Below are 25,543 nucleotides of genomic sequence, written 5' to 3' on the forward strand. Positions count from 1 at the left end.
ATCACACAATAAAGCAAGTCATCACAACCGGTTATGTCAGTGACTCGATCCAGGCGTGCCTAAACCTGTGTGCCTTCCATTGCAAAGTTAGGCGAGCTGGTTGTATTCACCTTTTGCCACCCAACATCTCTTCGTTATTTTGACTTTTCTGTGTCACACTCTCCACACCGACCTCGATCACAACTACACCCAAAGTTTGACAAGATGCCACCTACACCTTGCTCGCTATGTCACACTGCCCGAGCACTGGTGAAAAGACCCAAGACAGGGCAGCAGGTCTGCAAAGATTGCTTCTTCGAGGTGTTCGAGACCGAGGTGCACAACACCATCGTGGAGGGCCAAGGGATATTCAGCAGGGGAGAAAGGGTAGCTATAGGTGCAAGTGGAGGAAAGGGTGAGTCAGAGCTTGACACGGCACGGGCATAGGATCTCTTGGGCGTTGCTGATCACACTGTTCCGGCAGACTCGACGGTGCTGGCGCATGTGCTGTCAGTGTTGAATAAGCGATACGATTACGGTCTGGATCTGTATCTCCTATCGATCGATGAGGGTATCACAGGATACCGAGACGACTCACTAGAGGTAAGTAAATTTCTTCGCGTCGAAGTCGAGGCCCAGCTGACCGTATATGCGCAGACTGTAAAACAGAATCAGGTAGAGTATGGATTGCCCCTCAAGATCTTATCGTACTCCGAGCTGTATGGATGGACAATGGACAAAATCGTAGAGCAAGTCGGTCGACGAAACAACTGTGAGCTAGTCGTCACATACAATGTCAACGCAGCTGACACGCTTTCATTTCAGGTACCTTCTGTGGTGTCTTCCGACGTCAAGCTCTCGACCGAGGAGCTGCTCAGTTGGGGGTCGATCACATCGTCACGGGTCATAATGCAGACGATATCGCTGAGACAGTGCTTATGAATAGTGAGTAGTGCTGCTCAAATGTCTATTGTCCTGCATCAGACAGAGCTGAGGCGATATATCACTCAGTCATGCGAGGTGACATTGCCCGTTTGGGAAGATGTACGGCGGTCACTACCCAATCCGAGGATACCATCAAACGGAGCAAGCCTTTCAAATATGCTTACGAGAAGGAGATTGTCATGTTTGTTAATCATCCTTGTTCAAAGGGAGATGGGACATTCTGATTCCTTGTTCGCGCAGGTACGCATACTTCAAGAAGCTGACATACTTCTCAACTGAATGCATTTACTCGCCCGACGGTGAGTCCTGTGCTTTCTGATATGTCTACACGCTTACAGGAGTATAGCCTACCGAGGTCATGCCCGGGTATTCCTCAAAGACCTCGAGGCGATCCGACCGAGTGCTATCATCGACATCATCCATTCGGGGGAGTCGTTTGTACTGGAGCAAAGCGTGCAAAAGGGCATGAAAGCGATGCGTAAGCTGTCAATGTGCCAGATTGATGAAACCGGCGGCTGACTTGCTCTCAGAAACATGTCTGCGATGCGGGTATATCTCATCAAATGACCTTTGTGTTAGTCTCACCGAAGAGTCCACCCTTCAGGGTCAAGCTAATATATCTCCCTACCTCAGAAAGCTTGCGCTCTACTTGAGGGGCTCGAAGCCGGGCTCGACCGCTCAGCGCTTGTATGTATCTTCTGCCAGACTTGCCTCGCCCAGCTGACGTCTTTGTTCAGCGCCAAACACAAGACAGCGGTACAGCCGCACCGGAAGGTTATAGAACAATTCCAAAGTACGAGCGATATGGGTCATACTCACAACCGGCTGCGCCGACGGAGGGGATCGAGAAAGCAGTCCAGGCTATTGAGATCAGATGACAAACGAGTAGACATTACAGCGGACGATACCTTGCATTACGTTACCCAAAGCATGCTCTCCACCATATATGTACGCTTACTGTATCTACTGTTGACACCCAGGAGGGTGCTACACACAGCTCTCAGGACGGGTCGTACTCCGCTCAGAGCCAAGGAGCAATCTGCTCGTCGCACCACGAGGCAAACTTCTTCTGTTCCTTCTCATCCTTGGTGAATTCGGCAAAGAAGCCCAAACGAGCAAAGGGGAAGTACATCTGAGAGAGGCATGGATCTCTGTCAGCCAAAAATTGGACACGGTTGCGTAAACTCACTTGACCAGTTTTGACGTCAGACGCGGTACCAGCGTATAGTGGCGTCAATGCACCCTTCCAGATTGGACTGAGAAGCAATTTTTTCTGACGACGGAGGCCGAGTGTCGATCAGTACTTCAAACGGGACTCGTCCGCTTTTGTCTGAGATCTCACCTGGAGCCACTGCCTGATTCTCAATGTCTCGTGGAACAAGTCCGTGTCAATACCACCAGGATCAATAGACAAAATGAACACCTCTCCATCATCCTTCTTCAACTGTTTCGCGAGATTCTGAGCCAACATCGTAGCAGCAGATTTGCTCTGAGCATACATCATGTTACCGCCCAATGGCGGATTGCCTCGAGATTCCAACCTGAAGGTTTCGGGAAGGAGTTTGCCGGGTTTGTAGAAGAACGGAGCGGCGGAGATGGTCCAGACCATACGGCTGGGAGCCCCGGTTGTTGCGGCAGTGGATTGGAGTGTTGGAAGGAGGAGTCGAGTGAGCAGATAGGGAGACATGGTGTTGACGCTGGATGACGCATCACGACGATGAACACGAGGCAAAGGCAAGACAGTGAGTCGATGAGACGGGATAGCTCACGCAAGGGTCAACTCGTATCCTTGTTTTGACAGCTTGGTTGCGTCAGCCTGTGGACCAGCCACGGCGACAAGAGGTCAGCGAGCGTGGAGCGTGTCGTTGTTCGGTAATTTATCACGAAGAAACAAGGCAAGTGCCGCATGCACCTGAAGAATGCCCGCATTGTTGAACAGGATATCCAGTCTCTTTTCCTGTCTGCGAAACACGCACATTTTGAGGGTGAGCGACCTTGCTTGATCAGGTATGAAAGACTCACTCCAAGAATTTATTGGCCGCTGACTTGACAGACTCGAAATCCGACAAGTCGATCGGCAACACGCTGGCCTTCTTCCCAGTGAGCTGTTCGAGCTCGTCGACGGCTTTGTCCGCTGCTGTGAGATCACGAGCTGCCATGTAGACTTTGGCGTTTTTGCGCATGAGCTGATGACAGATTTCTTTCCCAATGCCCTGTGATTGAGTCCCACGCACCGATCACGTCAGCGTCTGATTGGTGGTTCTGGCCTGCACACCACATGGGTCGACACATACCTTGTTCCCACCGGTGACCAATGCGACCTTGCCAGTCAGATCGGGGATGTTGTCACCAGTGTAATCAGTCTTGGGAGGGAAGACCATCCTGAGTATCTCGGAGAACGACATGTTGACTTGCCGTGACGGTTATCAGCGGTCGTCTGCTGTTGCAGGTGGGATGAATACAATGCAATACGATGATGGGATACGTTATGAGAACGACGGTCTGACCTGACGTAACTGACAACAATCAGTGAGTCTCTTATATCTAGTTCTGCGACCAACGGTCGTCGTTCTTGATCGCCGGATGTCCGACTGTGCACAGGTGCGGGAAAAGAACAAACCGTTTGCGAACCCGTGTGAGAACACAGACAGTGAAAAGCCTGGTAAAAGGTTTCTATGAGTTATCGCAACGAACAGTAACTAGAAGTCTGGGACTAGCCGGCTATCCGAGTTCACTCTCTTTCGCAGATGCTCCCACATACTGTATCACAGATCGTGTTACCTACCTCAGCTGCTTGACACGAGATCAGAAACAGTAAAGTGGGTCGCAGACTTTTCCATGTCTATAAATAACCTCTATTCGCCGCCGCAGTGCACGTTCGGGTCCGCTGTACCTGTTGCTCGCAGTCGGTAAAATCACTCGTATTGGTACCGTATCTACGGCCATACCTCAATCATCTGCAACGTGCGGCAATGACATGACCCTCATATCTCCGCTGCGTTGCGACCTGCTCCCATGCGCCACACACTCCGTCTACAGTACAGACAGTACATGACCTGATTGCAGTACTCTACTTGAAAGTACGCTATCGGAGCCTCCGCCTTGGACTACAGTATCAACCGCGGACACCGTCCTGACCGTAGGCAATACTGGCGTATGCCCAGGACCATGCTCGCTGTGCTTCTGTCAGAAGCCTGTGGTGGAAGAGGCTGGAATGGCATCGACACTGCAAGAGTCTTTATCTCCTATGCGACGGATCGCGAGCACCATTACGCTGCGTGTGCTTTACCGCGGCCTCGATTTTGGGATACAGATCCGGTTTGAATCACAGAGCATTGAAAGACTGGTCATGGGTGTTTCCCTCCACCTTGTACAGAGATCGAGGATGACTCTGATAGTCGCGAGCGCCGTTGGTCTTGCCACCCGTCGGAGAAGACGAGTGAGCACTCGACGGTTCCTTTCTTTGAGCTATCGATTCTATCTAGGACTTATAGTAACTAGCTGGTGCACCTGGACCATTCACGGAAACATGCAGCGTCAATCACCGGGATAGTAAAAAAAGCTCTTGAAAGAATGCAACTTGCCAAAGAACGGAGTGTTATACCCTGTGCCTTTTCCCAAAACTCTCTGTTCGAGGAGGTCGACGACATGGCCAGTGAAGTGTTTCGGGTATCCATGTTGGAAGAGTGGTATCTGGACTCACATACGGTGATCAGTCCTCGATCTGACTGGATACACAGGTCGTACTGGGATGGTAGAACGATGAGAGGGAGAAACAATGGCGCTGCACCAGCGAGATCAACTCTCATAACTGTTGATACCAAGATTCGAGGGTCCGACCATGCCTCCCTGCGAATCACGTCATGATACCTTGATCAGTCTGGGCGTTGCAGAAAGTAACCTTTGCCCTGTAACGAGAGGCCCATAAAGTTAGTCCCACTGTAGCGTATAAGCCACCTTCTTTATGGCCTGCATAGATGATTACACCCTCGGTCTGTTCCTTGACCAAGAAGGTTGGCGTCTCACGACGTCTCAAGTAGAAAGAGGCGAATGCCGCGACACTTCACTATGCATATAGTCTTTGTAGTCTAAATTAAACTGAACTGCCTCTATTTCTTTGAGCACAGCGCATCTCAATCACCATGATACACGCACTTCGGCTTAATTGCACAACAGTCTCCATCACAACAGAGCTGTTCCGCTCTTTCCCGCTCTCACAAGATCGTGCCATTCTTCCCTCCAAGAGTCCATCTTCGCTCTCAGCCCAGGCTGGTTGACCATCTTTCTTATCCACGTCATCAAGACATCCTCATCTTCTGCAACAAAGTAGGAAGATAGGAGCGACAAGATGGATTCGAATGTCGCGTTCTTCGCAGAGAGTAGATCTGAAACGAAGGTCATCAGGCGGAGCTCTCCATATCTCGAGACTAGGGGTCACTTACCTCTAAATGACCAAAGAATAGCCACACTAGTCATTATCATCACGTCCCTTCCATCCAACCACATGGCGTCCCACAATCGTAATTGCTGAGAGAAAGGTACAGTATTCACAAACAGCGTGATGTACCACTTCGTACCCCACGCCGAGGACGATATCATGTTCCGTTGCTGTAAGGCTGAATAAGCACCACTTAAATCGGGGTTCCTAAACAGGCAGTTTCACATACAAAGGCTTGATACAAGTCCGGCATCAACCACTCCATTAGACGTTCTTGTACGTAGAAGGCTTCAAGCAAGCCCGGAAAGCCAGGCTCAAAAATATCGTGCATTCCATATACGTCGTGTAGTCTGATGAGCAGGGTATATGCTCGCTATGGGTTGATCAGCTCACTGCACGACCTTAGCGTCAGATGAGAACCGTTCGCTGCGCACCTCTGGATCGAAATAGCACAACAGGGTCGCCGCAATCGGTCCCATTCCTTGCACGTAGCCGCATGATTCGCAGACTTGGCTGAAGCAATGTAAAACATGCCAGAGGTTCCGTTGACCTGTACCATATCGTGTCACGAACATGGTGTGACCGCTGATCGTGCGTGGGACATCAAGGTCGATTTGTACATCGAATGTGGAAGGAAGATCAACGGTGTTCTGCAGAAAGAGACGACCAAACTCAGCTCGGCATTTGTCCACCAGGACGTGCAGATCAAGGTGACGTACGTGGTAATCAACTGCAATGTCGCTCGCCAACCTCGTTTCCTTGCCCTTGCCTTTGTACGTTCTCGTTCGATCTTCGGCGAGGGTCCACCAAGCCGCCATTCTCCATCTATCTGGTATACCTTTGTACACTCTCCTCGGAAGCTGCTTAACCCATCAGTAATCTTCGCCCTCACCAAAGAAGGGCCAGAGAAGCGTACCTTTGCACCTTGACCATCCTTCCTCCAATCCCACTCTGCTATATTGCCACCACCGTCTCTCTTCTTGACGCTCATCATTTTGCCCCATTTCCCGACTCGTTCGCTTTCTTTCCGCCGCAGTCTTTCTTCTTCGTTTACATCTGGACGAGGACTTTGGGGAGCTTTAGGCGCCGGCCCAGGATCCGCTGAAGGGGTGAAAGATGATATAGGTTCGACGGGAGGTTTTCCTGCTAGAGGTGAGGCAGTGGGGAGTTTGGGAATCTTGTTGAGTGTGGAAGTGGGGATGAGGGCGAGGCGGGTTTCCGATCGATTGCGCAGTGGTTCGTTGATGAAGCCGTACCTAACCAGAGGTTCCAGCTCGGATTCTGTAAGGGAAGCCCGGAAGACAGAAGCTTACCTATCTAGGCTGGTTAGGAACTGCCGTTCCTGTTCCCCTATGTCTCCAGCCTTGCTAGCAGGAAAGACTGTCGCTCGTTTTCCAGTTGATGGACCACCTCGAGTTCGCTCCACACCTGCATCCCAGCCATCACCATGTACACCTTCATTATCGAGGCGCGCGTCTGTGAGATATGTCAGCGCGAAAGCTGGAAGACCTAACCGATTAGATAGAGGCAGCCTGCCCACGGAAAATGCTAGACCGCATATCCTACTCCCACTAAGACCGGTGACTCAACTGATCGGACTGACGGATCCTCACAAATTGCAGTTCTCCACAGCAATGGGCTGATTCTCCGAGATGGGATTGTACTTATCCGAGATGGAATCATACTTACAAGTCGATCTCACATAATACGCATCGTTTTCCTCCCCTGGGTACTGTGCAGAACCAGCCACGCTGACCTGACTCGTATTCCCTCCTCCATCCCCGTCCCCTTCTCTATCATCTTCATCCGCACTCGTCCTCGTCCCGTCACTAAACATACTATTCACCCTACTTCCGTTCCCGCTCCCGCTCGCACTACTAGTAGTCGAGCTAGCCAGCGTTGAGTGGTGTCTTGGGGAGAGTCGGACGATGGATGGATGAACAGGTGAATTCGCTCGTGAAGAGTTTAGTCGATGATCGGTGGAGGAAGAAGGTTGATGTGGTGGTGGAGGGGGATTTGACGTTCGTTTCGGAGTCTGAGGTGATGTATCCGTGATACTGATATCAGGCGTGAGGTCGATGTTATCATTTCTCCGTTCATTTCTGGTGCCGGTAAGAGGTTCACCAAGAGCAAGAGCAACCATCGGTCCTTCCCATGAGGCTCTCCCATTCGCGGTGACAGCGACGAGTGATTTGCTGTCTCCTTCGTCGTGCTGATGAGGGACAGATCGTAGTCCCTCGTCTTTCTTGCCAGCTCCATCCCAAGGCTGTCCTCTGGTAGTCGATGTTCCAAATCGCCAACTGTCTCTGTCAGCGGTTGCTCCAACGTCTACGACATGCGGATCTGAGACAGCTTCTTCTTCTTCACCGTACAAGTCGAAGATATCAGCAGCCTGATCTACACTTTCGAGCGTCGAGTCTCTTGATTTTGACCGGGCAGATGATGCTCGGGGCGGATTGAGTGACAGATGTCGCGTTTTGTCGATCAGTCCAGAGCTGTCCCCATCGTCTCTGCGAGACATGTCGAGAACGAGAGAAGCGTGGCCGGATACACAAAGGACAGCTCCTCGCCCCAAATGGGAGCTGGCTTTGGGAGTGATTGACGAGAGCGACGTGTACAGACACAGAGGAAGCGAGAACCACCGTTGGAATTGACGTGGACGATCATAAAACCGTACAGGACACGGCCGGGAAGAAAGGACATCCTCCACCCGGGTGTTTTCCTCATTTCGCTGGTTCACATGCACGCTCAAGGTGGCATGTGGCACCCTGGATCAAAAGCCGACACACCTCTTTGACAATGCATGCAACGAATCCGCTGCGGAGTGAGATTGCGTTCCTATGTAAAGCACAACTGTCCATGTGCATGCATGTCCTTTGGCTACGATGAAATTCTTCTGTGATGACAACCTCTCCTTCACTTGACGCTTCCGACTCGGCTCTATAGATTTTCATCCCACATTCTTCCGTTCAATCCGTACAAGGCACACCTCGCTGCGTCATTTGAAACTCTCAAAAACCTCGCTCATCTTTTCCAACAATTCCTGTTCTCTCCTTCCCCACTCTCCCGTCACGTCCCGCCTCACATCCATCATCCTCAGATTGTCAACCGCTTTCAGGGTGATGGTATATCCCGCTGAGATCGGTCTGTGATCGGAAACGGTCGGTTCGTATCGCTTGTAGTTGAGGGATCTGATTCGTTCAGACTTTTTATGTAGGATACGATCGCACCTGGGATGTCGGAGCGTTAGTACAAAACAAGCATTGACGTTAGTGGTGAAGGACAAGTGAGATAGACAGCGATCCAAGGGCAGCGAAGAATATCCACTCACCAGGCGGGTATTCTCCTCTTCTCACTCGAATCATACTCATGACTGCCCGGGTTGTACTTGTAAGTTGGGGCGAAGTTGATCGGCGCTTCTTCGAAACTCCTCAGTCTGAAAGCATGATTCGTCCTCATCTCTTTACGGAGTTGATCGTGCTCAAGAAGGTATGATAGTTCTCCCGCTGCGATCGATGAGATCACGTTTTCCCTTCTCTGATCGATACGATACTATCCCAGGCATTTTGTCAGCTCCAAATAACGCGCGCAACATTGGTGCTTACCCAGACACTCACGTTCAAGTCTCCATTGAGGATAACCATTTCATGATCCAGGATAGCTGTCCCGTCGCCACCATGTATGAATGGTACATCGCCCGAGGAAGGAAAGATCGCTTTGTCCTCCATGATTCCAGCTAGATCCGCATTTCTGGAATTCTTCTGACTCTGACCAGCGGCCAGGTGAACGTTGATGAAGCAGAGAGAGGTATCATCCATGATCATCCGGGACACGATTGCTCCCTTGTTACCATAGATCCCGCCGATACCCCTACACCGGACACCGTAGTCCAATTAGCCTTCCATTTCTCGCAAAGCAGAGTGACAGCTACTCACCGCTTGACAGTCGTGATGTCCAAATCGCGGAGAGAATCCTTCTGACTTGATTTGACAAATATGCAAGTGAACAATCCCACCAGACTTTCAGAGTGTATTTTCACGTAAGGACAATCTGAGGGCGCGGCCATCCTGACCGCGGTTTGTAGCTTTTCTAACCATTGTCGATACGCCGGCGAGATCTTATCAGACGACGAGCCAGCTTCTTTGTGCTTGCCACCAAATAGTAGGGTTTCTGCGAAAGCGAAAGGATGGCCGGTATTATTCAATCATTGACGTCTGTGCGAGAATGGAGCATGAGGTGAACCTACTGGCTGACAATTTCTTGTCCGTAAGTGGGATCACTTCCTGAAAACCAAACACTATGATGTCAGGCGAGTCCACCGACATGAGACATTCCTCAAGGAATTTTGAGTTTGCTTCAGACCCCGAAAGATCAGTAGGCTTGGCACTGTCAATGTTCCATGAACAGACAAGGAGATTGATATCGCGGAAACCGCAATATTCTGGTTGACGGATGACCATTTGTTTGTCTGCAGGAGCGTGGAATCATCAATCACAAAAGCGGAAAGGACGGGAGACGAAAGGAAGCCGTGAAATCTACCTATCCAGTCGACCGATAACAACCCGTCCCATGCTCGAAGAGCGTCACGACCGAATGACCAACATGTATACCGTCCAGCATACTCGATCGAGTAAGGGTCCACAACGAGCGCTTGAACAGGATTATCCCTACTCCGCCGATCCTGTTAGCAGGTTGTTCAAGCTTTGCCACCTTATTCCACTCACAAATGACCTGACCAGATATTTGTTGTCTGCCAAGGTCGACCCGTAATATCGTATACATGGATCTGTCCCTTTCGGTTGCCGGCCCATAATCTCTCCCCAACACCCTCCAGCGACAGTATATCCGTAGTAGACACTTTTAGCACCTGCACGCAGACCAATGCTTCTGCATCCCAGACTGACACAAATCCACCCTCATGTCCCAGGTAGATATGTTCGGACCTGAGAGGCATGTATGTTGCAGCTGTGACTGCACCCGTCCACTCTGTTGTGAAGAGTGATTTGGCAGGTGGCATCGTTCCCGGCGCGCATGGATCGTAAATTCTCACCGTAGGTCCTCGTGCAGTGGCGCTAGACGTCGTTGATCGCTGCACAGGACCGGAAGACGTCCATAGTCTCCCACAGAGCATCTTTGCAAAAGTGAATTTTTCGCCTACTCGTAAGGTTCGGATCAAAGCGGGCGGCCTGTTCTCCGTCTCGCCGACTTCGAAGACAAGTAATTTGCCTGTGTCATCGAGAGATAACAGCAAATTGCGATGTCGGAAGATATGACAAATTGCTGCGGTATGCGCGAAAGACTTAGTATTGCTGACTGTCCCAGTGCTGATGTCCAACTCCCATAAGTGACCGTCTTTGGTTCCGCACCATAGATACTTTCCTTCTTCAGCTGCCGTAGCCCCCGGACGGAAACACATCGCGGTGACTTTCGGATCCTTAGCCTTCTGGTCCAAACCTGTCTCCTTCAGATCCACGATCGTAATCGGGTGCTCGCTGAGCTGAGTATCATAGACACGCACATGATGCGCTCCAGTGCACACATACCGACCGAACACAGCGTACGATGTTATATGGTGAACATCCCTTATTTTGGTCTCCGGGACGAAACTGGGCGGCCGACGATTGGCCTGAGTAGAATCGGGGAAGTCTTCCAGCAGCCTCTTGGCTTGCGTACTGAGCCCTGTAATCGGCGCCGAGTCTTCTTGGTCGTCCTCGTCATCTCCATCCGAGTAGACCTCGTCCTCCCTTTCTTCCGTATTTGACCGCCTCGGCGGTGAAGCAGTAGCAGATGCACTATTCATCATCGCGCTGCGCATGGGTGGAGGTGGCAGCGGACCAGTATTTTCTCGGCTCCGCGATGGTGACGACGGATGGGAAGGCGGAGTTGGGCCTGCAACCGATGGGAAGATCGTCGAGTTCCGTGCGGGTAGTCTGGGAGGCGGAGGGGGGAGTGTCGAAGACGGAGTATGGTCTCGTTCTGATCTGCTGAGTGTATTTGTTCTGGATCGAGTTGGGAGTGGGGGGGGTGCTGAGGTAGAATCTGATGAGCTGAAAGATGACATGCTCAGCGCAGCAGATACGATTGGCTTGTTACCAGGTATTGGGGGAGGTGAAATGTTAATTTCGTCGACTTCGGCAGAAGGGATGGTCGTCCTGCGAACTGGCAATTGCGGTGGCATGACAGGCTGTTTCGGAGCTGTATGTGATACAGACGATGTGTCGTTCGGTGGTGAATCCAGCGTCGGACTGGGACTTTGTCGAAGCAGCGGCTTGGAAGGAAAATTCGGAGGTAGTGGAGCTGGTGGAGCTGGTGAAGCAGACCGGGATATTGGAGGAGGGGGAGGCGGACCGTGTCTACTTGCCGCGATCGCAGTCCCACCATCAAGAGGATGTGGATCAGATTTGAATTGGGCGGCCAATCGCGGAGGGATGGTCTTCTCATTCGTCCCCTCTGTTGAGGATTGTTCCAAGACAGGTGCTGAAGCTTGCTTAGCCGTCATTGGTGTCGTAGCGGGTATGAGTGCACCATCGACCGATGCCGACTTTGCCAGATGAGCATTGAATCTCGAGGGTTCACCATTTTGTTGATTGCTAAACCTCTCACGTAGAGCCTTCACAGACTGCATCGTTTCCGTCTCTGCTGATTCCGAACCATCTTCTGAGCCGTTGGGTGTGGCCATCGCAGACACCGACTTGCTAGGTACAGCGGGCGCATGCCGATGTGAGGGTTTTGATACGGCCGGAAAGGACGAGGTGGTGGACAAGGCGGGAGATAGCAAGGGTGTATGGGTTTGTGAGTCAGAAGGTTTCAGATCTGAGGAGTGACCTCCTTCCATATGATTAGGTTCGATGGATGAGGTAGGACCGTAATTGACCGTGTGAAATGCTGGCTTAGGGGTGATGGGTCTGGCGGGCGGTGCTGCCGGTGGAGGTGCCAGAGTCGACGCTGGAAGCCTTGCCGTCGATGATGACGAGAAAGCGCTTGGGATCGGAGTGATCGGCCGAGAGATAGGCTTGGGGGGAGGAGCCTACATGAGGAAACGTTTGGACTTCAGGTCGAGTCTTCGAAGACCGCTTGCGGAACGGAGACTCACCTTCGGTAAGGAACGGTCTCCCTCCGGTTGGCCGTTCGAGCTCATAGATCTGGAATGTGTACCAAGATCCACACTCCCTCTCTGACTCAGCAGACGTCCTCTTTCACCAGAGAAACCCTTCTGTATCATGCCATTGCTGGATATCCCACTCGCTGCGCCGCCACCAGTACCCGCAGCAAGATTTTCGAACTTGGATCGAAGCGAAGCGATGGATTGGGGGACATCGTCCGGCCCATCTTCCTGCGCTGGAGCAAGAGACGGAGCTCGAGTTCGAGAGGACACTGAGGTGTCTTCTTCTTCCGTCATCGTGCGACCGAGTTGACAGTTCAGCGAGCTAGATCAAGATGGTTTCAAGGCATCGCACAAACGAGATGTTGGAAGAAGCAGAAGCGAAGCCGTCCCTCGTCTGGAAATGTCGGCTCGGGAGGAAAGATCGTCTTGACAGGTGTACTGCGACTGTTGCTGATTTATCCACTCTCATGGGAGCTGCATGTTGATCAGACTCGTAGACACAGTGAAGATGCAGACTTGAAGACGACGGATGAATGCTATGTAAAAACGAAAGAGATGGTATGAACTCGGGTTGTTGGTCCCTTTGAATGCGGGGTGACTCCGAATAACTCATACCATCAATTTCCGTTTGTTGCTCGTCGTCGACATTCAACTTTCAGCTGCTTGTTCCATTTATATATATTCCATTCTAAGTTGCACTTCCGATTCTCTTGTCTCGGCTCATCCTCGCTGCAATCATATACCGGTCATGGCACAATTACCCAAGCATCGTCAGCTCCCTGACAAAGAAAACAAACTGTTCCGAGAGCTCTTGGTAGGTCGTACTGATCACATCTCGGAAAGTTTCAACGCTGATGTGCCGGTCTGGATGTATTGCAGACTCAGTACGAGCTCAAGCAGTACAAGAAGGGTATAAAAGCGGCTGATACGATCTTGAAGAAGTTCCCCAACCATGGAGGTAAGCTCGGTTCCTAATCATTCTTGCATTTGGGGCTTGACTCACAGCTTTTCCTTTCGTAGAAACTCTCGCTCTCAAAGCACTCACCCTCCACTCGTCCCTTCCTGAACCTCTCACTCTCTCTGCCGTTCCTAAGAAGGAAGAGGCAGAGTCCATGGCTCGATTGGCCATCAAGAAGGACATAACGAGTCACATTACATGGCATGTGCTCGGTATTCTGGCGAAAGCGAGGAAGGATTGGGACGAAGCTAGTCGAGCGTTTGCAATGGCTCGAAAGCAGGATCCCGTGAGCCTACACATCTGTGTAAAACATCGGAGTAACAGCTGAGGGGACGCGGTGCATCATAGGATAACATACCTCTCATACGAGACTCTATCGCGCTGTTGACTCACACTCGTCAATACGGCGCCGCTCTCGCAGCTCGACATCATTATCTCCTTCTTCGACCACAGATCCGCTCTTCTTGGCTCGCCCTCATGATTGCTCATCAGCTCAATGGCGACCCTGAAGAAGCTCTGGAAGTGTACAATGGATATCGAGGCATTTTGCAGACCGACGGGGCCACAGCCCCGGAGAAGAGTCAGGTGTTACTGCATGTCATCAAATTATGCATCGAGGCGGGACACGAGCAGGAAGGCTTGGACAAGCTCAGACAGGGAGTCAGAGATGGTATCATTAGTCCTAGAGGAGAGGTGACTCAACTCAAGGGTAAGCGCAATCTGCTTGCGCATCAGGTCTGATATTGTTCCAGCTGACATCATTTGGCACAGCGCGGATCTTGACCTCTCTTGGAAGGCAGAGCGAAGCTTTGGAGACATATAGAGAACTACTTGACCAGAATGCCGACAACTTGGAATACTATCGAGGATATCTGAGAGCAGACGGTATCGACTTGGGTGAGATGGACCTTCTGGATCTGTTAGACTTCAGCTAACCTTTTTGTTTAGCTGCACCCTTTGACGACGACACTCGAGCCAAGGTTTTGGTGACTCTTTTCAACTTCTCGGAGACTTTCCCTCGATCAGCCGCTCCTAGAAGATTGGCTCTCGACTTTGCTCAGGGTGAGTCGGTCCACAGACTGAACCAAGCAATGTCGAATTAATGTCCTGTCTTCTCTTAGGCGACAAATTCCGAGAATTGGCACGAGCGTATATTGTCAGAGGTCTGGAGAGAGGTGTTCCTTCTTTGTTCGTTGATGTCAAGAGTGTTTACTCTGACGCGTCGAAGATGACCGCTGTGGGTGAGATCGTAGAAGAGATCGTTTCGAAGCTTGAGAAAGACGCTAGCTTGGGCGGCGATGGTGAGTCGTTTCTCTTCGAAATATGAATTTCGCCAACTGATGGGACTGCCAGACTCTATCTCTCCGCCGACTGTTCTCCTTTGGGCATACTACTACCTTGCTCTCCATCTCTCACACCCTCTCCATCCCAATCCTTCGCACGCCCGAGCTCTCCAACTGCTCGACCTCGCCCTCGATCATACGCCTACCCTCCCCGAGCTATACATGGCTAAGGCAATGGTCCTGAAACGGGCGGGAGATCCGCTCGGTGCAGCTCATGAGATGGAGAAGGCGAGGCTGTTAGATGGTCAAGACCGATTCCTGAATGGCAAGGCTGCGAAGTACTGGTTGCGGGCCGGAGATATTAAGAAGGCTGAAGACCTTGTTGCGATGTTCACCAAGGTGGGTGTACTTGGGGAAGCGCTCAGGTGCGCAAACACTGACAGTTATGTGTAGAAGGACCTTTCGCCCGTTCAGGACTTGACGGATCTGCAAAGTCTCTGGTTCTTACAGAAGGAGGGCGATGCGTATAGGAGGAACGACAATCTGGCCATGGCCCTAAAACGATATCAATCTTTGGTCAAGGTGAGTCTATAGTCTACCACAGTCTGTCCAGAATCTCCGAAAGGAATGCTGACTTACCCGCGTCATTTTGTACAGGTATTCCAAGAGTACGAGGATGATCAATACGATTTCCACACTTATTGTATGAGACGGATGACTTTCTCTTCATACATTTCGTGAGTGAGATCTTTACCCCTCGCTGACACACAAGTAAGGGAGAGGTAAGGCTGAACAAAAGCTCAATCAGTTTGATGCGCTACGAGGACCAGCTTCGATCACACCCTGCATACTTCAAAGGAGCCCTTGCTGCTATTGAGATATACCTGAAAGTGCACGACGACCCAAGTCTTACCGAGGAGAAATTATGTCAGTGTGGAAAAAGCCAGTGACGAAGATCAAGAACTGATGAGCGGCTTTATTCTTACTTAGCTCCTGAGGAAGAGGCGGAGAGGAAGAAGGCCGCTAAGAAGGCACAGAAGGCAGAACAGAAGGCCAAAAAGGGTGAGAGGACCTTTACCTCATGGCAGCCGGCCGGAGACTGACCACTCGAATACTAGCTGCCGCAGCTTCAGGAGACAAGAAGGAGGAGCCTCTTGTCCCCGACGAAGATCCAGACGGGCTATTGCTGCTGAAGTCAGAGACACCGCTGGACGACGCGTTGAAGATATGGAAACCTCTGGAAAAGCTTGCGAGCAGCAGAGTCGAGGTCTGGACGATCGGTTATGAGATCTACATGAGGAAAAGTGAGTGTGTGTTGTCTCTTAGCTTATTCGGCACTAACGCTTGGATTACTGCAGAGCTGTACCTTGCTGCGCTTCGATGTCTCAACGAAGCCGCTGCTCTTTCTCCCTCTGATCCCGAACTACATCGTCAGATCCTCAACTTCCACGTCCAAACATCTTCGACCACTCTCCCCGAGAACATCACAACCGTCATCTCCCCTGTTTTCCCTCACCTCCTCCCATCCTCCACTACACCCGCTGAGTTCAACGACAGATTCCTCGCTTCTCGTCCTACTTGCCCTTCATACATCTTTTCAGCGGGTACGAGTCTGCTCGAACTTGATCCGAAAGATCTCACAGGTGCAGTGGACATTTTCGTCAAATTGGCAGAAGATGGTGTGACCCCAGACGTGGGGTTGATGCAGCGAGCTCTGGAAGTGGTGACGAGTAAAGGAGGAGATGAGGAACTTGTCTCGTCATTGAGGGAGAAGTTTGTCAAGAGAGTAGAGCTGGCTTGGGTTCTGAAAGATAGAGCAGAACAGGAGAAGAGGAAAGTAGACTTGGAAAAAGAAGCGGGTGTCAATGTGGAAGCTTAGAGCTGCCAAAACTCGACTGAGGAAGGGTAAAAATCATGCATTGTTCATTTCGTCTCATATGTTTCTACTTTTTTTGGTTTCTTGGGCTATGCTGCATCTCCCATCCTACATTGCTTTGAGACAGATGGAACAAGAAATCTGTATTCCTGGATATGGGTGTGGTGCAAAAGAGCAATGATCTGGTGGAGCCTATTCAGGCCGAATCAACCCATTCGATGGATCCGGCTATGGCGACAGTAGACGGAAGTTTGCCAGGACTGGGAGAGAGGACCGTATATTTCTTCTTTTGAGGATCAATACCGGTTCTACCAAGGATACAATCAAGTCAGTCAACTCCCCGTCTGTATGTTCCATTTCCCACATTTGTGATAACAAGTACACTGGACGTACATGACAATGAAACCCAACACCTCCCTCGTTCCAATCTCTTCCCTGTACGGGACCTCTTCCATATCTTCCTCTTCGACAAGCTCCGCTTCTACTCTACCTCCATCCTCACCCTGACCATCCTCTGCCTCTTCTGCTTCAGCCTTGACCTGCGCGTCTGCTTCAGCCTTCAACGCATGTTTCTCGGGTATGATCCGATCTTCGCTTGACACAGCCACGATGGCAAGTACGGTGTTTAGTAATCTGACGACGTGGGCTGGTCCAGATGGATCGACTCGGGTCAATTTTGTAGGTGAGAGCGTTCGGGATGAACCTAGTGGTAAAGCTGATGATGGAGCGGCGTTCTCTGCGTCCGAGCAATTAGGTGTCATCAGCTTCATTTTATTCGCGTGTCGTTCTAATGTCCAGGTCGGATCCTTATAAATCTTGTCGCTCACCTTCTCCAACCCTAAGAACGACCAAGGTCTCCCATCCAATCTGGAAACTATAAGGGTTCAATCCCCCGTCCATGCCCACCATTTTGCCCACCAATCCAGTCATCTCTTTCGTCAGACTTGGTTCTCCGTAGAAATAAGTTCTGACCATGAAACTATGAGCTGTTTCTCGATATGTTTCGTCGAGATCGACTACTCCGCCAGATTTGGCGATTCGGATGATGTTCAGATTCCTAGATTGGATCGCGGGTAATCGCGACAGATCGATATGAAGTTTTTCGTGACCGATAACCAGGATCGTGTCGACTGTCCACAATGATCAGCACCATTCCACTAATCCTTGGGTCACAAGGGGGTTGATAATGCCTGTCCGTGACGGCGAGGGAGGAATCCGCAACGCACTCTCAAATGCCTCTATCGCCTGCGCGACCAACGTGTATCTCGCCTTGGGATCATCTTTTTTCGTCCCCAACAATGGGTTTGCGAAAGCGCTCGAAGTGTCCACAAACAACCCCGAAGTCATAGCTAAACCCCTCGGCCATCAGCTACCGCTCTCCATATCTAGGGTTATCTCACTCGCCCAACTTGTCTTTTTCACACCTATCTCTCCACTTTTGCGCCATCGCGCTGACCAATACCTTCCACACTTCGGCGTTCCTGTTGGTCGGTTCTAGACCACCCAACCACCATCCGACGGTAGGTACGTCAGCCGAAAGAGTGTTTGAAGGGATAGACGTCGGAGGAGACCCTAAGGGCTGGGCCAGGTGGTGGGTAGGTAAGGGAAGAGCCGGAGTGGAGAGAGACAAGGTCCCCGGTATGAGATTTGTTGGCTTTACGACGCAGTGAGAGTCAGCGTACGGTAAAGACAAACAGAGAGCAAACAGTATCTCACGCTTGAAGGATCTAATCCGACCACACCAGGGGTCCAACCCATTCCCGTGCCCAGAGCTAGGTTGACCAGATTCTTGACCACTGTCGATTTGCCCGAACTTGGTGGTCCAAGTATCATGACTCTTGGTCCCCTGACTCCTGACACGCCATCGTTACTGGCCCTCTTCGCTAGTATTCGTACTCGTTCTAAAGCCAGATGGAGATTGAGTAACTGATGCTGGGTGGTCGATGTGGAAGTGTATTGCGAAGCGGGGAACGTAGGAGAGACTTCTATTCGTGCGGGTTTAGAGGCATAAAGCGATGATTTGAGATGACGATAGAGGGGATACCATGTCGTAGGAGGAAGCTCGCATGAGTTGATGAAGACTGGGTCCGGGGACAGGACCTATGATCGGGATGCAAAGTAGCAGGTCATGGGTTAGTACGATTCAGTAAGTAGGGAGCTTCACACGCGATTGGAAGGGACCAAAATAAGGGGCGATGCCATCTTGAGAACAGCACCTGATAGTTACACGGAGCTGGCAGAGACCGGAGATCGGCGATGTGTTCATGATTTCTGTAAAGCTTTGCGTAGAATCATCTTGCAGTAACAGCTAAAGCTGATGCCACTGTCTGTGAGGTGAACACAGTGGATGTTCAACATGTATTGTACAATCCGATTCGCACAAGCGCTGCAGCTCGATTGGCATAGCAGAAAAGCAAGAGAGAAGACATCTATATACAAGGTATGTGTTCCCCAATTGACCACAGAGGATTGTAGAGCGGATCGAATGTTTGGATCGATACGGATGAGGTATTGGAGAAAGTGAGCAGGGTGATACCAATCAATCAGCGATGCAATATGCCTTTTTTCAGCGGTGTAAGCACTTACGACAGGTGTCAAGGATTGATGTATCTGCCCGGAAACACATACACGTACGCAATGCATCGCCATCACACTCACAACACACAAGTAGGAAGGTGGACTCACTCTGATAGCTATGTTCTCATCTGCTTCTAACTCGAACCGCCACTCTGAGCCGGCTCCAAGCTCCACAATGGTCTGCTCAGGTATACCTGCTGCCATGTCAGTGAGAAATATGCTTAGTTGGTGGATCGTCAAGTCAAGTCGTCAACAGTCGTATATGCTGAAACAGTGTAAGAAACGACACAAACGAAAGAAGAGAGCTGTCAGATAGACACAATCGATCCTCGCTCAGCCAGGAGATATCTCCGATAATTCCCGCCAGCGTGGCGGATGTGTCGCCGCGGAGACCCCGCAATGCGTCACTTCACCGACCTCGTCTTGCCACCGATTGGGGGTTCCGAGCTCAACTAATTATCTACATGATAACAATCTCAGCTCAAGGTCGAAACATCAAGCACCTGTCTGTTTCACGACGTATTTGCAATCTCTGTTCCCCCGGACTACGACAGAGCACTCATTCAACGACGTGATCCCTGCCTTGAGCTCGGGACACAACGCTGCCCATCATGGCAGCAGGTCTGTCGACCAAGCGTCTCAGTACGTCCGTCCGTTCTACTACTGATATGTGAAAACGACAACATCTTCCTCGGGGCGAACTATTTCCTCCCCTCATCAGCTCCAAGATTCACTTCCCATCGCGATCACGCCAACTGACTCGAAACTACTCAGTGAAAGAGCTCTCCGACATCAACACAAAAGGCACACCACCGGGTATCAGCCTCCATTCTGCTGATTCGATGCAAGATTGGATCTTCCTTATCTCTGTCCTCGGAGAAGAGACCGTCTATCGAGTAAGTACATCATCTCCAGGATCAGCCGCCCCAATGCGTGTGCTCCCCGTATGGCCTTGGCAGACACAGCTGATCGAAGGATGGACGCATGACCGTGATCAGGGAGAGACGTTCGCTCTGAGAATGAAGTTCGGGAATAGATATCCTATCGAGGTTCCAGAGGTATGTACAGCACGAAGGAAAACGCATTGAAACTTCCAACTAATCTATATGTTTCTGCAGGTGACATTCCTAGCAAATCCGGAGTATCAACCACCAGTACATCCGCACGTCTACTCCAACGGACATATCTGCGCATCAATATTAGGTGAGTTCGCGTTCCAATGCTTCCGGTAACCTGTCGGTAGCCAATGGAGTGCTGATGCTCGGAATACTCCACACAGGCAATGAGTGGTCTCCAGGTAAGTCTGCTTAGACGGAGGTGCAACACGGTAGACCTTGCTTGCTTGTGAATGACACCAACTTACGTTCAGTCCTCAATGCCGTCGCAATCTGCATCACGATGCAATCCATGTTAGCCTCCAACAAGAAGAAAGAGAGGTGCGCCACACTGATCCAGGTCTTTTGACCGTTGTTCAGCGCTGACTTCTACCCTCCGTTCTTTCAGACCCGAAGGGAATGATAGATATGTCAGGACTGCACCGTCAAATCCCAAGTTGACAAGATGGCATTACGATGATGATGTGAGTCTGATCGAGACCGAGACCTTGTTCGAGGTCGAGGTCGAGCAATGATCATACTAATTGTTTGTCCCTCTCATTGCAGACTGTATAGTCTAGAAGATAGATCACTGCCAATTGAGAGTATTGCGGATAATGCACGGCCAATATGGGACGTTCACGATGTCAATCAATTGGAAAGGAAGTAGTTATGTCTTGTTGTATTCGTTTGTTGCTATGTGTATACCTATCATCTTGACTTGAGTTCCAAACGACATAGGATCGTAGTCAATCGTTGCATATACATACAAATCTATATCTTCAGCTGTGACCCGATAATGACTATCCCCGCTATCCTCTTGCCAAACTACCCAAACGAGCCAAAGAATCTTCCGACACTTCCGCTTAAAACATCAACGAACATCAGCCATTCGCTCATCACTGAAAAACCAGTCCGTCTTGCATGATTTTTGTCCAGAATTCTCTTCACTCTCCGAAGTGGGATCGTGAGGTCGTTCTTCATGATTCTTATCTCCACACTCACCCCTCTCACATGAATCCGCTCTCCTTCAGACCGTTATGAAGTGACTCACCTTCTTCGATAGCGTCTGACTGGGCGACCTGCAAAGGGCATAGCGAGTGTGTTCAGATCAGCATTCCCGCTGGCTCAACGCCGCGAGGATGGGAGGGTGAAGCCGGAGGCGCAGGACATGAAGCGGGCGGCAGATCATTGTTTGAGGGGACGAAGAGAGAGCTCCACGCACGATCTTCAATACAGCCTTCTTTGACGACTCCTGTAATTCTCCAGCGATGACAAGTTCGTCCAGGATCTGATGTTAAAGGGTATATCAGCCTATGACCTGTCCTCTGCGTAAATCGACGATGTGGAACTATGACCGAGGACCGAGTTCGGCCGACGATGATTGATTGTCCAGATAGGATAGGATAGGCAGGGATCCGGGCGAAGCGCAACAGTAGACCAAGTAACTCACAGCATAAGCTTTTTGGAAATTGAAAATCAGGTCCAGCTCGCAGACCTAACATCGGGTATAGAGGACCAAAGGTTCAGCTTCCATTTCCGACATCCTGGCAACATCCAAGCTGAAGATGGTAAGAGCCCTTCTCCCGACTCACGTTACCGAAATATCGATCTAACACTTCAACATAACGATGTATCACTTCGAGGGTGACCAGCTCGTTATCGCTCGGCGAGATGGATGTGATGAAGAACAGAGAGGCGTATCGACGATAGATGACTTTGGTGTCTGTATCAAGATATAGAGAGATCAGTACTTGTTTTGCCAAACGACGAGCATCTTGCTTTGCTGCCTGGATGTACGTGTACGTATACAGGTGAGAGAAGAGCGGTCCACGCAGCGAGATAGCATTTGAGGTAGGTCGGTCGGAGATCGGAAACCGACAGGTACTGGGCCCAACGATCCATTAGACTGTACTCACCTTTGTATTCTAGGAAATTACACATCCTAGTCCGTCTAGCCAACACCAACTGGGTCACGTCCTTCACGATCTTCGCTTTCGTCTTGCTAGGCAAGGTCTGGAACCATTTGGCCAGGCGGACTTTGCCTTGGAGCGAGGAATCAAGGAATCATAGGTTGGCCGAAACGGAATGGTTCGGTGGGGGAGGTAGAACATTGGCAAGGATCATCGAGAGATGGATGTGGGACAGAAGGAAGAGCGGGAGTTGGTGTGGGACCGACAGGGGGAACAGAGGAGAGGATGCGGGTTACACGGTATGACGGACAGGAGTATCAGGATGCAGGTCAGCGCCTACATTTTCCCCTTACTTTCACGAAGTGATAGAGCCAAAAGATGGGCGAGTCGTCCATATAGTAGGAGTGGGAATAGACACAGAAACAAGCACCCGCGCGAACGAACGAGAGGGAAGCTTGATACTCACCTTGTCTTGAGACAAGCATCACATAATTTATCATCCTATCTTCTTACCTCTTCTCGTACTTGTATCTCTTGGGACTCTATATTCAACCGTATCGTATGGTCGCGTCTGGGTGGTTTGCGTAGCTGAACGTTGATCCTTGTGTTCGGATGTCGGTACTGATAGTGGAAGGATGGATAACAATAATCAACGGACGTCGTGAACGCGCCGTGGAGGTCATCCCTCGAAAGAGTTGTGACGAAAGTGGCACTGCGCTGACCCATCTCTTTGATAACTCATCTCTCTTGTTTTGAGCTAACTCATTTTGGCTAAATGATACATCTCGGCATTGCACATCTACCGAATAATCAAGAAAACGTCCCTTGCCCAAAAGCCCAGTCACTACATAACAGTACAGAACGACGGGGATGAAGCTTCCCGGTCCCTGCCTCTCTATCTGTACGAACTCTTTTCCGGTTGTACTTCGTAATTGCCCGCAGAATAACTAGGCGGTCTATTCGCACTCTGCACATCATCGGGTTCTAAGCCCAATTGCTGGTCATACTGATATCCTCTTTGACCAACAATCTGATGTCTGCCCGAGGCGTTGCCTGTGGGGGATAAGGGTGATCTCAGTAGATCGTTGGCACCAGTCTGGACCAGATGTTGCGGTCTAGGCGCTTGGATACCGCTCGCTGGGCCGTAGTCATTCGACGAAGATGTAGCATGAGATTGAGGTTGGAGTTGGGCATCGTCGTAGCCACCTGATCCGCTGCCGAACGTCTGTCCCGTATAATCCCTCTCATGTCTTCCTGTGCCTTGCGTTGCAGCCATACCGATCGCACCCAGACCGTCATCATACCCGTCGTACGGATCAGCATTGCTAACTCTGGGTCCGGGGTCGTAAGATTCTGAGGAAGCTCCACCGGAGTATGGGTCATATCCTCCCGGTCCTGAGGGTTGAGGAGGAGATCGAGATACGGGCGCTGGATTGGGATTTGGCATTGACATGGTTGTCGTCGTTCCATACTGGTTGTCGAAAGGTTGAGCTGACCCGGTCCGGTATGGATCGGCATACGCGTGAGTCTGTGGCTGCTGCCCATAAGGATCGGTATAACCTTGTTGTTGCTGATGGTACGGATCGTTGTGGTAATCTAGATCTTGATATCAGCCGCTTGTCTCATCTCACTTCCGCACTTGTCACGCACAATGTTGCTCGTTTGCACTTCCGTTGGTAGCTCCATAATGCCCTTGATCGCTACCGTATCCCGCCACCGCCCGCTCGTCGTACTGTTGATCACCATAGTACCCTCCGCCGGCTCCATTCCCGTACCCTTGCGGCTGCGCGACTTCCACGCCTGCTCCGCCCGCCCCTACACCTACGAAATCACCGGCTGAAGTGACGTCGGATAACCGTCTCGCCACAGGTGGAGGAGGTTGAATGGCGTGATATCCACCTTGAGGTTGACCCCAACCTCCTGGATACCCATTCTGTCCTCCTGCGGCATATGGGTCATTTGCTGGTGTCCCGTTATTTCTCCTACCGTATCCTACTCCTACTCCTTGCAATACACTCCCATCTCGTCTCAAACCACCCGGCATTACGCGCTGTTGATTCACTGGCGCAGTCTCGTGTAGGTATTTGTCCTCTCCATCGTCTTTGAGCGGGGTGAGTTCTTGAAAGCTTGGTAATCCTTGTTCTTGCTTTTGTTTCCTCGCTCGTTCGTTGTCTATAGCCATCATCCTCATCTTGTAATCCTCTTCTCCTTCACTTCTCGCTCGATCGTATCTGTTCCTATTCGGATCTCCTCCTTGTCTATCATTTCGACAGTCCCCGCAACAGTTGCCGATCCCGAAGAAACACCCACTGACGGCTAACAACACCCAAGCGGCGAGCGTGAGCCAGACGCTCGTCCCAATTTCCGCGTTGGCCCCTTGAACAGAGTTGATACGTGCGCGAGCGATGTAGAACATGGCGAGATCGAATACCAATGCTAGGAAGGAGAAGGTCGAGGCGATACCAGCCATCCAGATGGATAGACAGAGCAGAGGGAAGGTAGGGGAATGAGCGAAGATGCCGATGATCGTCGCAAATGCAGCGAACGCGAGCGCGACGACATGGAGGATCAGGACATAGGTGAGGTATTTGGTGATCGCTTCGGGAATGTTGAACGCAGTGACGCCGAACACCGTATTAGGGTCTATTGAAAGTCATACTATTAGCACCCAGCCCTCTCAATCGCGTTTTTGAGGGGCCAAAAGCACAATCATACTCACTGAATTCATATCCGACTTGTGGCCCCGTACAAGTCTGTCTCCCACTGATCGTCCGACAGAATCCCAACGTCCCCAACGATATGCTACCCTCAGAGTATGTCGCTGAGAAGAAATCGAGTGATTTGAGCAGAGGGGTGTTGAAGGAGACGACAGCGAGGAGCGCAGTCGCGGCCAGACATATCAACGTGCCAGGAGTGGCATTTCGAAATCTGATCGCCATTGCGTTGGCGAGAGTATATCGCGAGAAGTTGTCTGTCGCTGAAACGTTGACGGAGATGAGATGTGCCAGAGATGAGCTCGTGCAACCATATCTGACAGGTTGGTCGGATTGAGAGAACTCACCAAACAAGCCCAGTCGAGTCGCCTTGTCCAGAAATCGACAATACACACAGCTCAGCGCGTCGGCTGAAAACTCCTATCTGGCTCTCTGATTGCTTGTTATCCTACCTATGCACAGGGGGATGTAAACGACCGCGGTTTGCTATGTGTTAATGTTGTCTCCTTTATGAGATTTCTGTGTTTTCTTGTCGCGTCGTGAGTGTGTGTGTGTCTCTCCCTTGTCGCAGTCGGACGTGAATAAAAGGGGAAAGCGGGCGGTCTATAGGAGTGGCTCAATGAGAGTGAAAGCCTTTGAGGATGACAAGAGAATAGACCGG

At 50.8% G+C, this 25,543-nt stretch overlaps 9 protein-coding genes across 9 annotated transcripts; 3 read left to right on the forward strand and 6 right to left on the reverse strand.

Moving 5' to 3' along the window:
• Positions 1-204: 204 nt before the first annotated feature.
• Positions 205-1,802, forward strand: IAR55_003600 (cytoplasmic tRNA 2-thiolation protein 1; the record flags this gene model as incomplete). Its single annotated transcript, XM_066946707.1, has 10 exons — positions 205-394; positions 464-582; positions 637-751; positions 805-924; positions 991-1,105; positions 1,165-1,223; positions 1,271-1,402; positions 1,455-1,498; positions 1,558-1,611; positions 1,662-1,802. The coding sequence occupies 10 exons, from the start codon at positions 205-207 to the stop codon at positions 1,800-1,802; spliced, it is 1,089 nt and encodes a 362-aa protein (XP_066803099.1).
• Positions 1,803-1,945: 143 nt separating this feature from the next.
• On the reverse strand, positions 1,946-3,329 carry IAR55_003601 (uncharacterized protein; the record flags this gene model as incomplete). The annotated part of the gene is made up of 7 exons (XM_066946708.1): positions 1,946-2,056; positions 2,114-2,197; positions 2,267-2,621; positions 2,694-2,740; positions 2,837-2,885; positions 2,947-3,137; positions 3,219-3,329. The coding sequence occupies 7 exons, from the start codon at positions 3,327-3,329 to the stop codon at positions 1,946-1,948; spliced, it is 948 nt and encodes a 315-aa protein (XP_066803100.1).
• Positions 3,330-5,106: 1,777 nt separating this feature from the next.
• On the reverse strand, positions 5,107-7,883 carry IAR55_003602 (uncharacterized protein; the record flags this gene model as incomplete). Its single annotated transcript, XM_066946709.1, has 8 exons — positions 5,107-5,309; positions 5,367-5,532; positions 5,592-5,735; positions 5,797-6,012; positions 6,082-6,222; positions 6,279-6,618; positions 6,676-6,838; positions 7,052-7,883. 8 exons carry the CDS (start codon positions 7,881-7,883, stop codon positions 5,107-5,109), a joined length of 2,205 nt encoding a protein of 734 aa, XP_066803101.1.
• Positions 7,884-8,360: 477 nt separating this feature from the next.
• On the reverse strand, positions 8,361-12,761 carry IAR55_003603 (uncharacterized protein; the record flags this gene model as incomplete). Its single annotated transcript, XM_066946710.1, has 8 exons — positions 8,361-8,592; positions 8,694-8,914; positions 8,980-9,232; positions 9,298-9,532; positions 9,609-9,830; positions 9,902-10,029; positions 10,087-12,389; positions 12,456-12,761. The coding sequence occupies 8 exons, from the start codon at positions 12,759-12,761 to the stop codon at positions 8,361-8,363; spliced, it is 3,900 nt and encodes a 1,299-aa protein (XP_066803102.1).
• A 454-nt stretch (positions 12,762-13,215) lies between these two features.
• On the forward strand, positions 13,216-16,587 carry IAR55_003604 (uncharacterized protein; the record flags this gene model as incomplete). The annotated part of the gene is made up of 14 exons (XM_066946711.1): positions 13,216-13,281; positions 13,347-13,425; positions 13,488-13,711; positions 13,774-14,134; positions 14,197-14,322; positions 14,374-14,487; positions 14,547-14,726; positions 14,779-15,107; positions 15,162-15,290; positions 15,366-15,445; positions 15,517-15,635; positions 15,699-15,770; positions 15,827-16,012; positions 16,067-16,587. 14 exons carry the CDS (start codon positions 13,216-13,218, stop codon positions 16,585-16,587), a joined length of 2,586 nt encoding a protein of 861 aa, XP_066803103.1.
• Positions 16,588-16,780: 193 nt separating this feature from the next.
• Positions 16,781-19,365, reverse strand: IAR55_003605 (uncharacterized protein; the record flags this gene model as incomplete). Its single annotated transcript, XM_066946712.1, has 7 exons — positions 16,781-16,892; positions 16,978-17,320; positions 17,412-17,714; positions 17,811-17,933; positions 17,989-18,238; positions 18,301-18,684; positions 19,270-19,365. 7 exons carry the CDS (start codon positions 19,363-19,365, stop codon positions 16,781-16,783), a joined length of 1,611 nt encoding a protein of 536 aa, XP_066803104.1.
• Positions 19,366-19,772: 407 nt separating this feature from the next.
• On the forward strand, positions 19,773-20,791 carry IAR55_003606 (uncharacterized protein; the record flags this gene model as incomplete). Its single annotated transcript, XM_066946713.1, has 7 exons — positions 19,773-19,803; positions 19,936-20,057; positions 20,160-20,219; positions 20,280-20,364; positions 20,441-20,458; positions 20,531-20,597; positions 20,665-20,791. 7 exons carry the CDS (start codon positions 19,773-19,775, stop codon positions 20,789-20,791), a joined length of 510 nt encoding a protein of 169 aa, XP_066803105.1.
• A 276-nt stretch (positions 20,792-21,067) lies between these two features.
• On the reverse strand, positions 21,068-22,668 carry IAR55_003607 (uncharacterized protein; the record flags this gene model as incomplete). The annotated part of the gene is made up of 7 exons (XM_066946714.1): positions 21,068-21,120; positions 21,310-21,337; positions 21,481-21,546; positions 21,709-21,753; positions 21,851-21,981; positions 22,175-22,300; positions 22,635-22,668. The coding sequence occupies 7 exons, from the start codon at positions 22,666-22,668 to the stop codon at positions 21,068-21,070; spliced, it is 483 nt and encodes a 160-aa protein (XP_066803106.1).
• Positions 22,669-23,063: 395 nt separating this feature from the next.
• On the reverse strand, positions 23,064-25,107 carry IAR55_003608 (uncharacterized protein; the record flags this gene model as incomplete). Its single annotated transcript, XM_066946715.1, has 3 exons — positions 23,064-23,764; positions 23,819-24,811; positions 24,888-25,107. The coding sequence occupies 3 exons, from the start codon at positions 25,105-25,107 to the stop codon at positions 23,064-23,066; spliced, it is 1,914 nt and encodes a 637-aa protein (XP_066803107.1).
• Positions 25,108-25,543: the final 436 nt, after the last annotated feature.

The sequence above is a fragment of the Kwoniella newhampshirensis genome, chromosome 6 (genome assembly GCF_039105145.1).
Source record: "Kwoniella newhampshirensis strain CBS 13917 chromosome 6, whole genome shotgun sequence".
NCBI classification, from domain to species: Eukaryota; Fungi; Basidiomycota; class Tremellomycetes; order Tremellales; family Cryptococcaceae; genus Kwoniella; species Kwoniella newhampshirensis.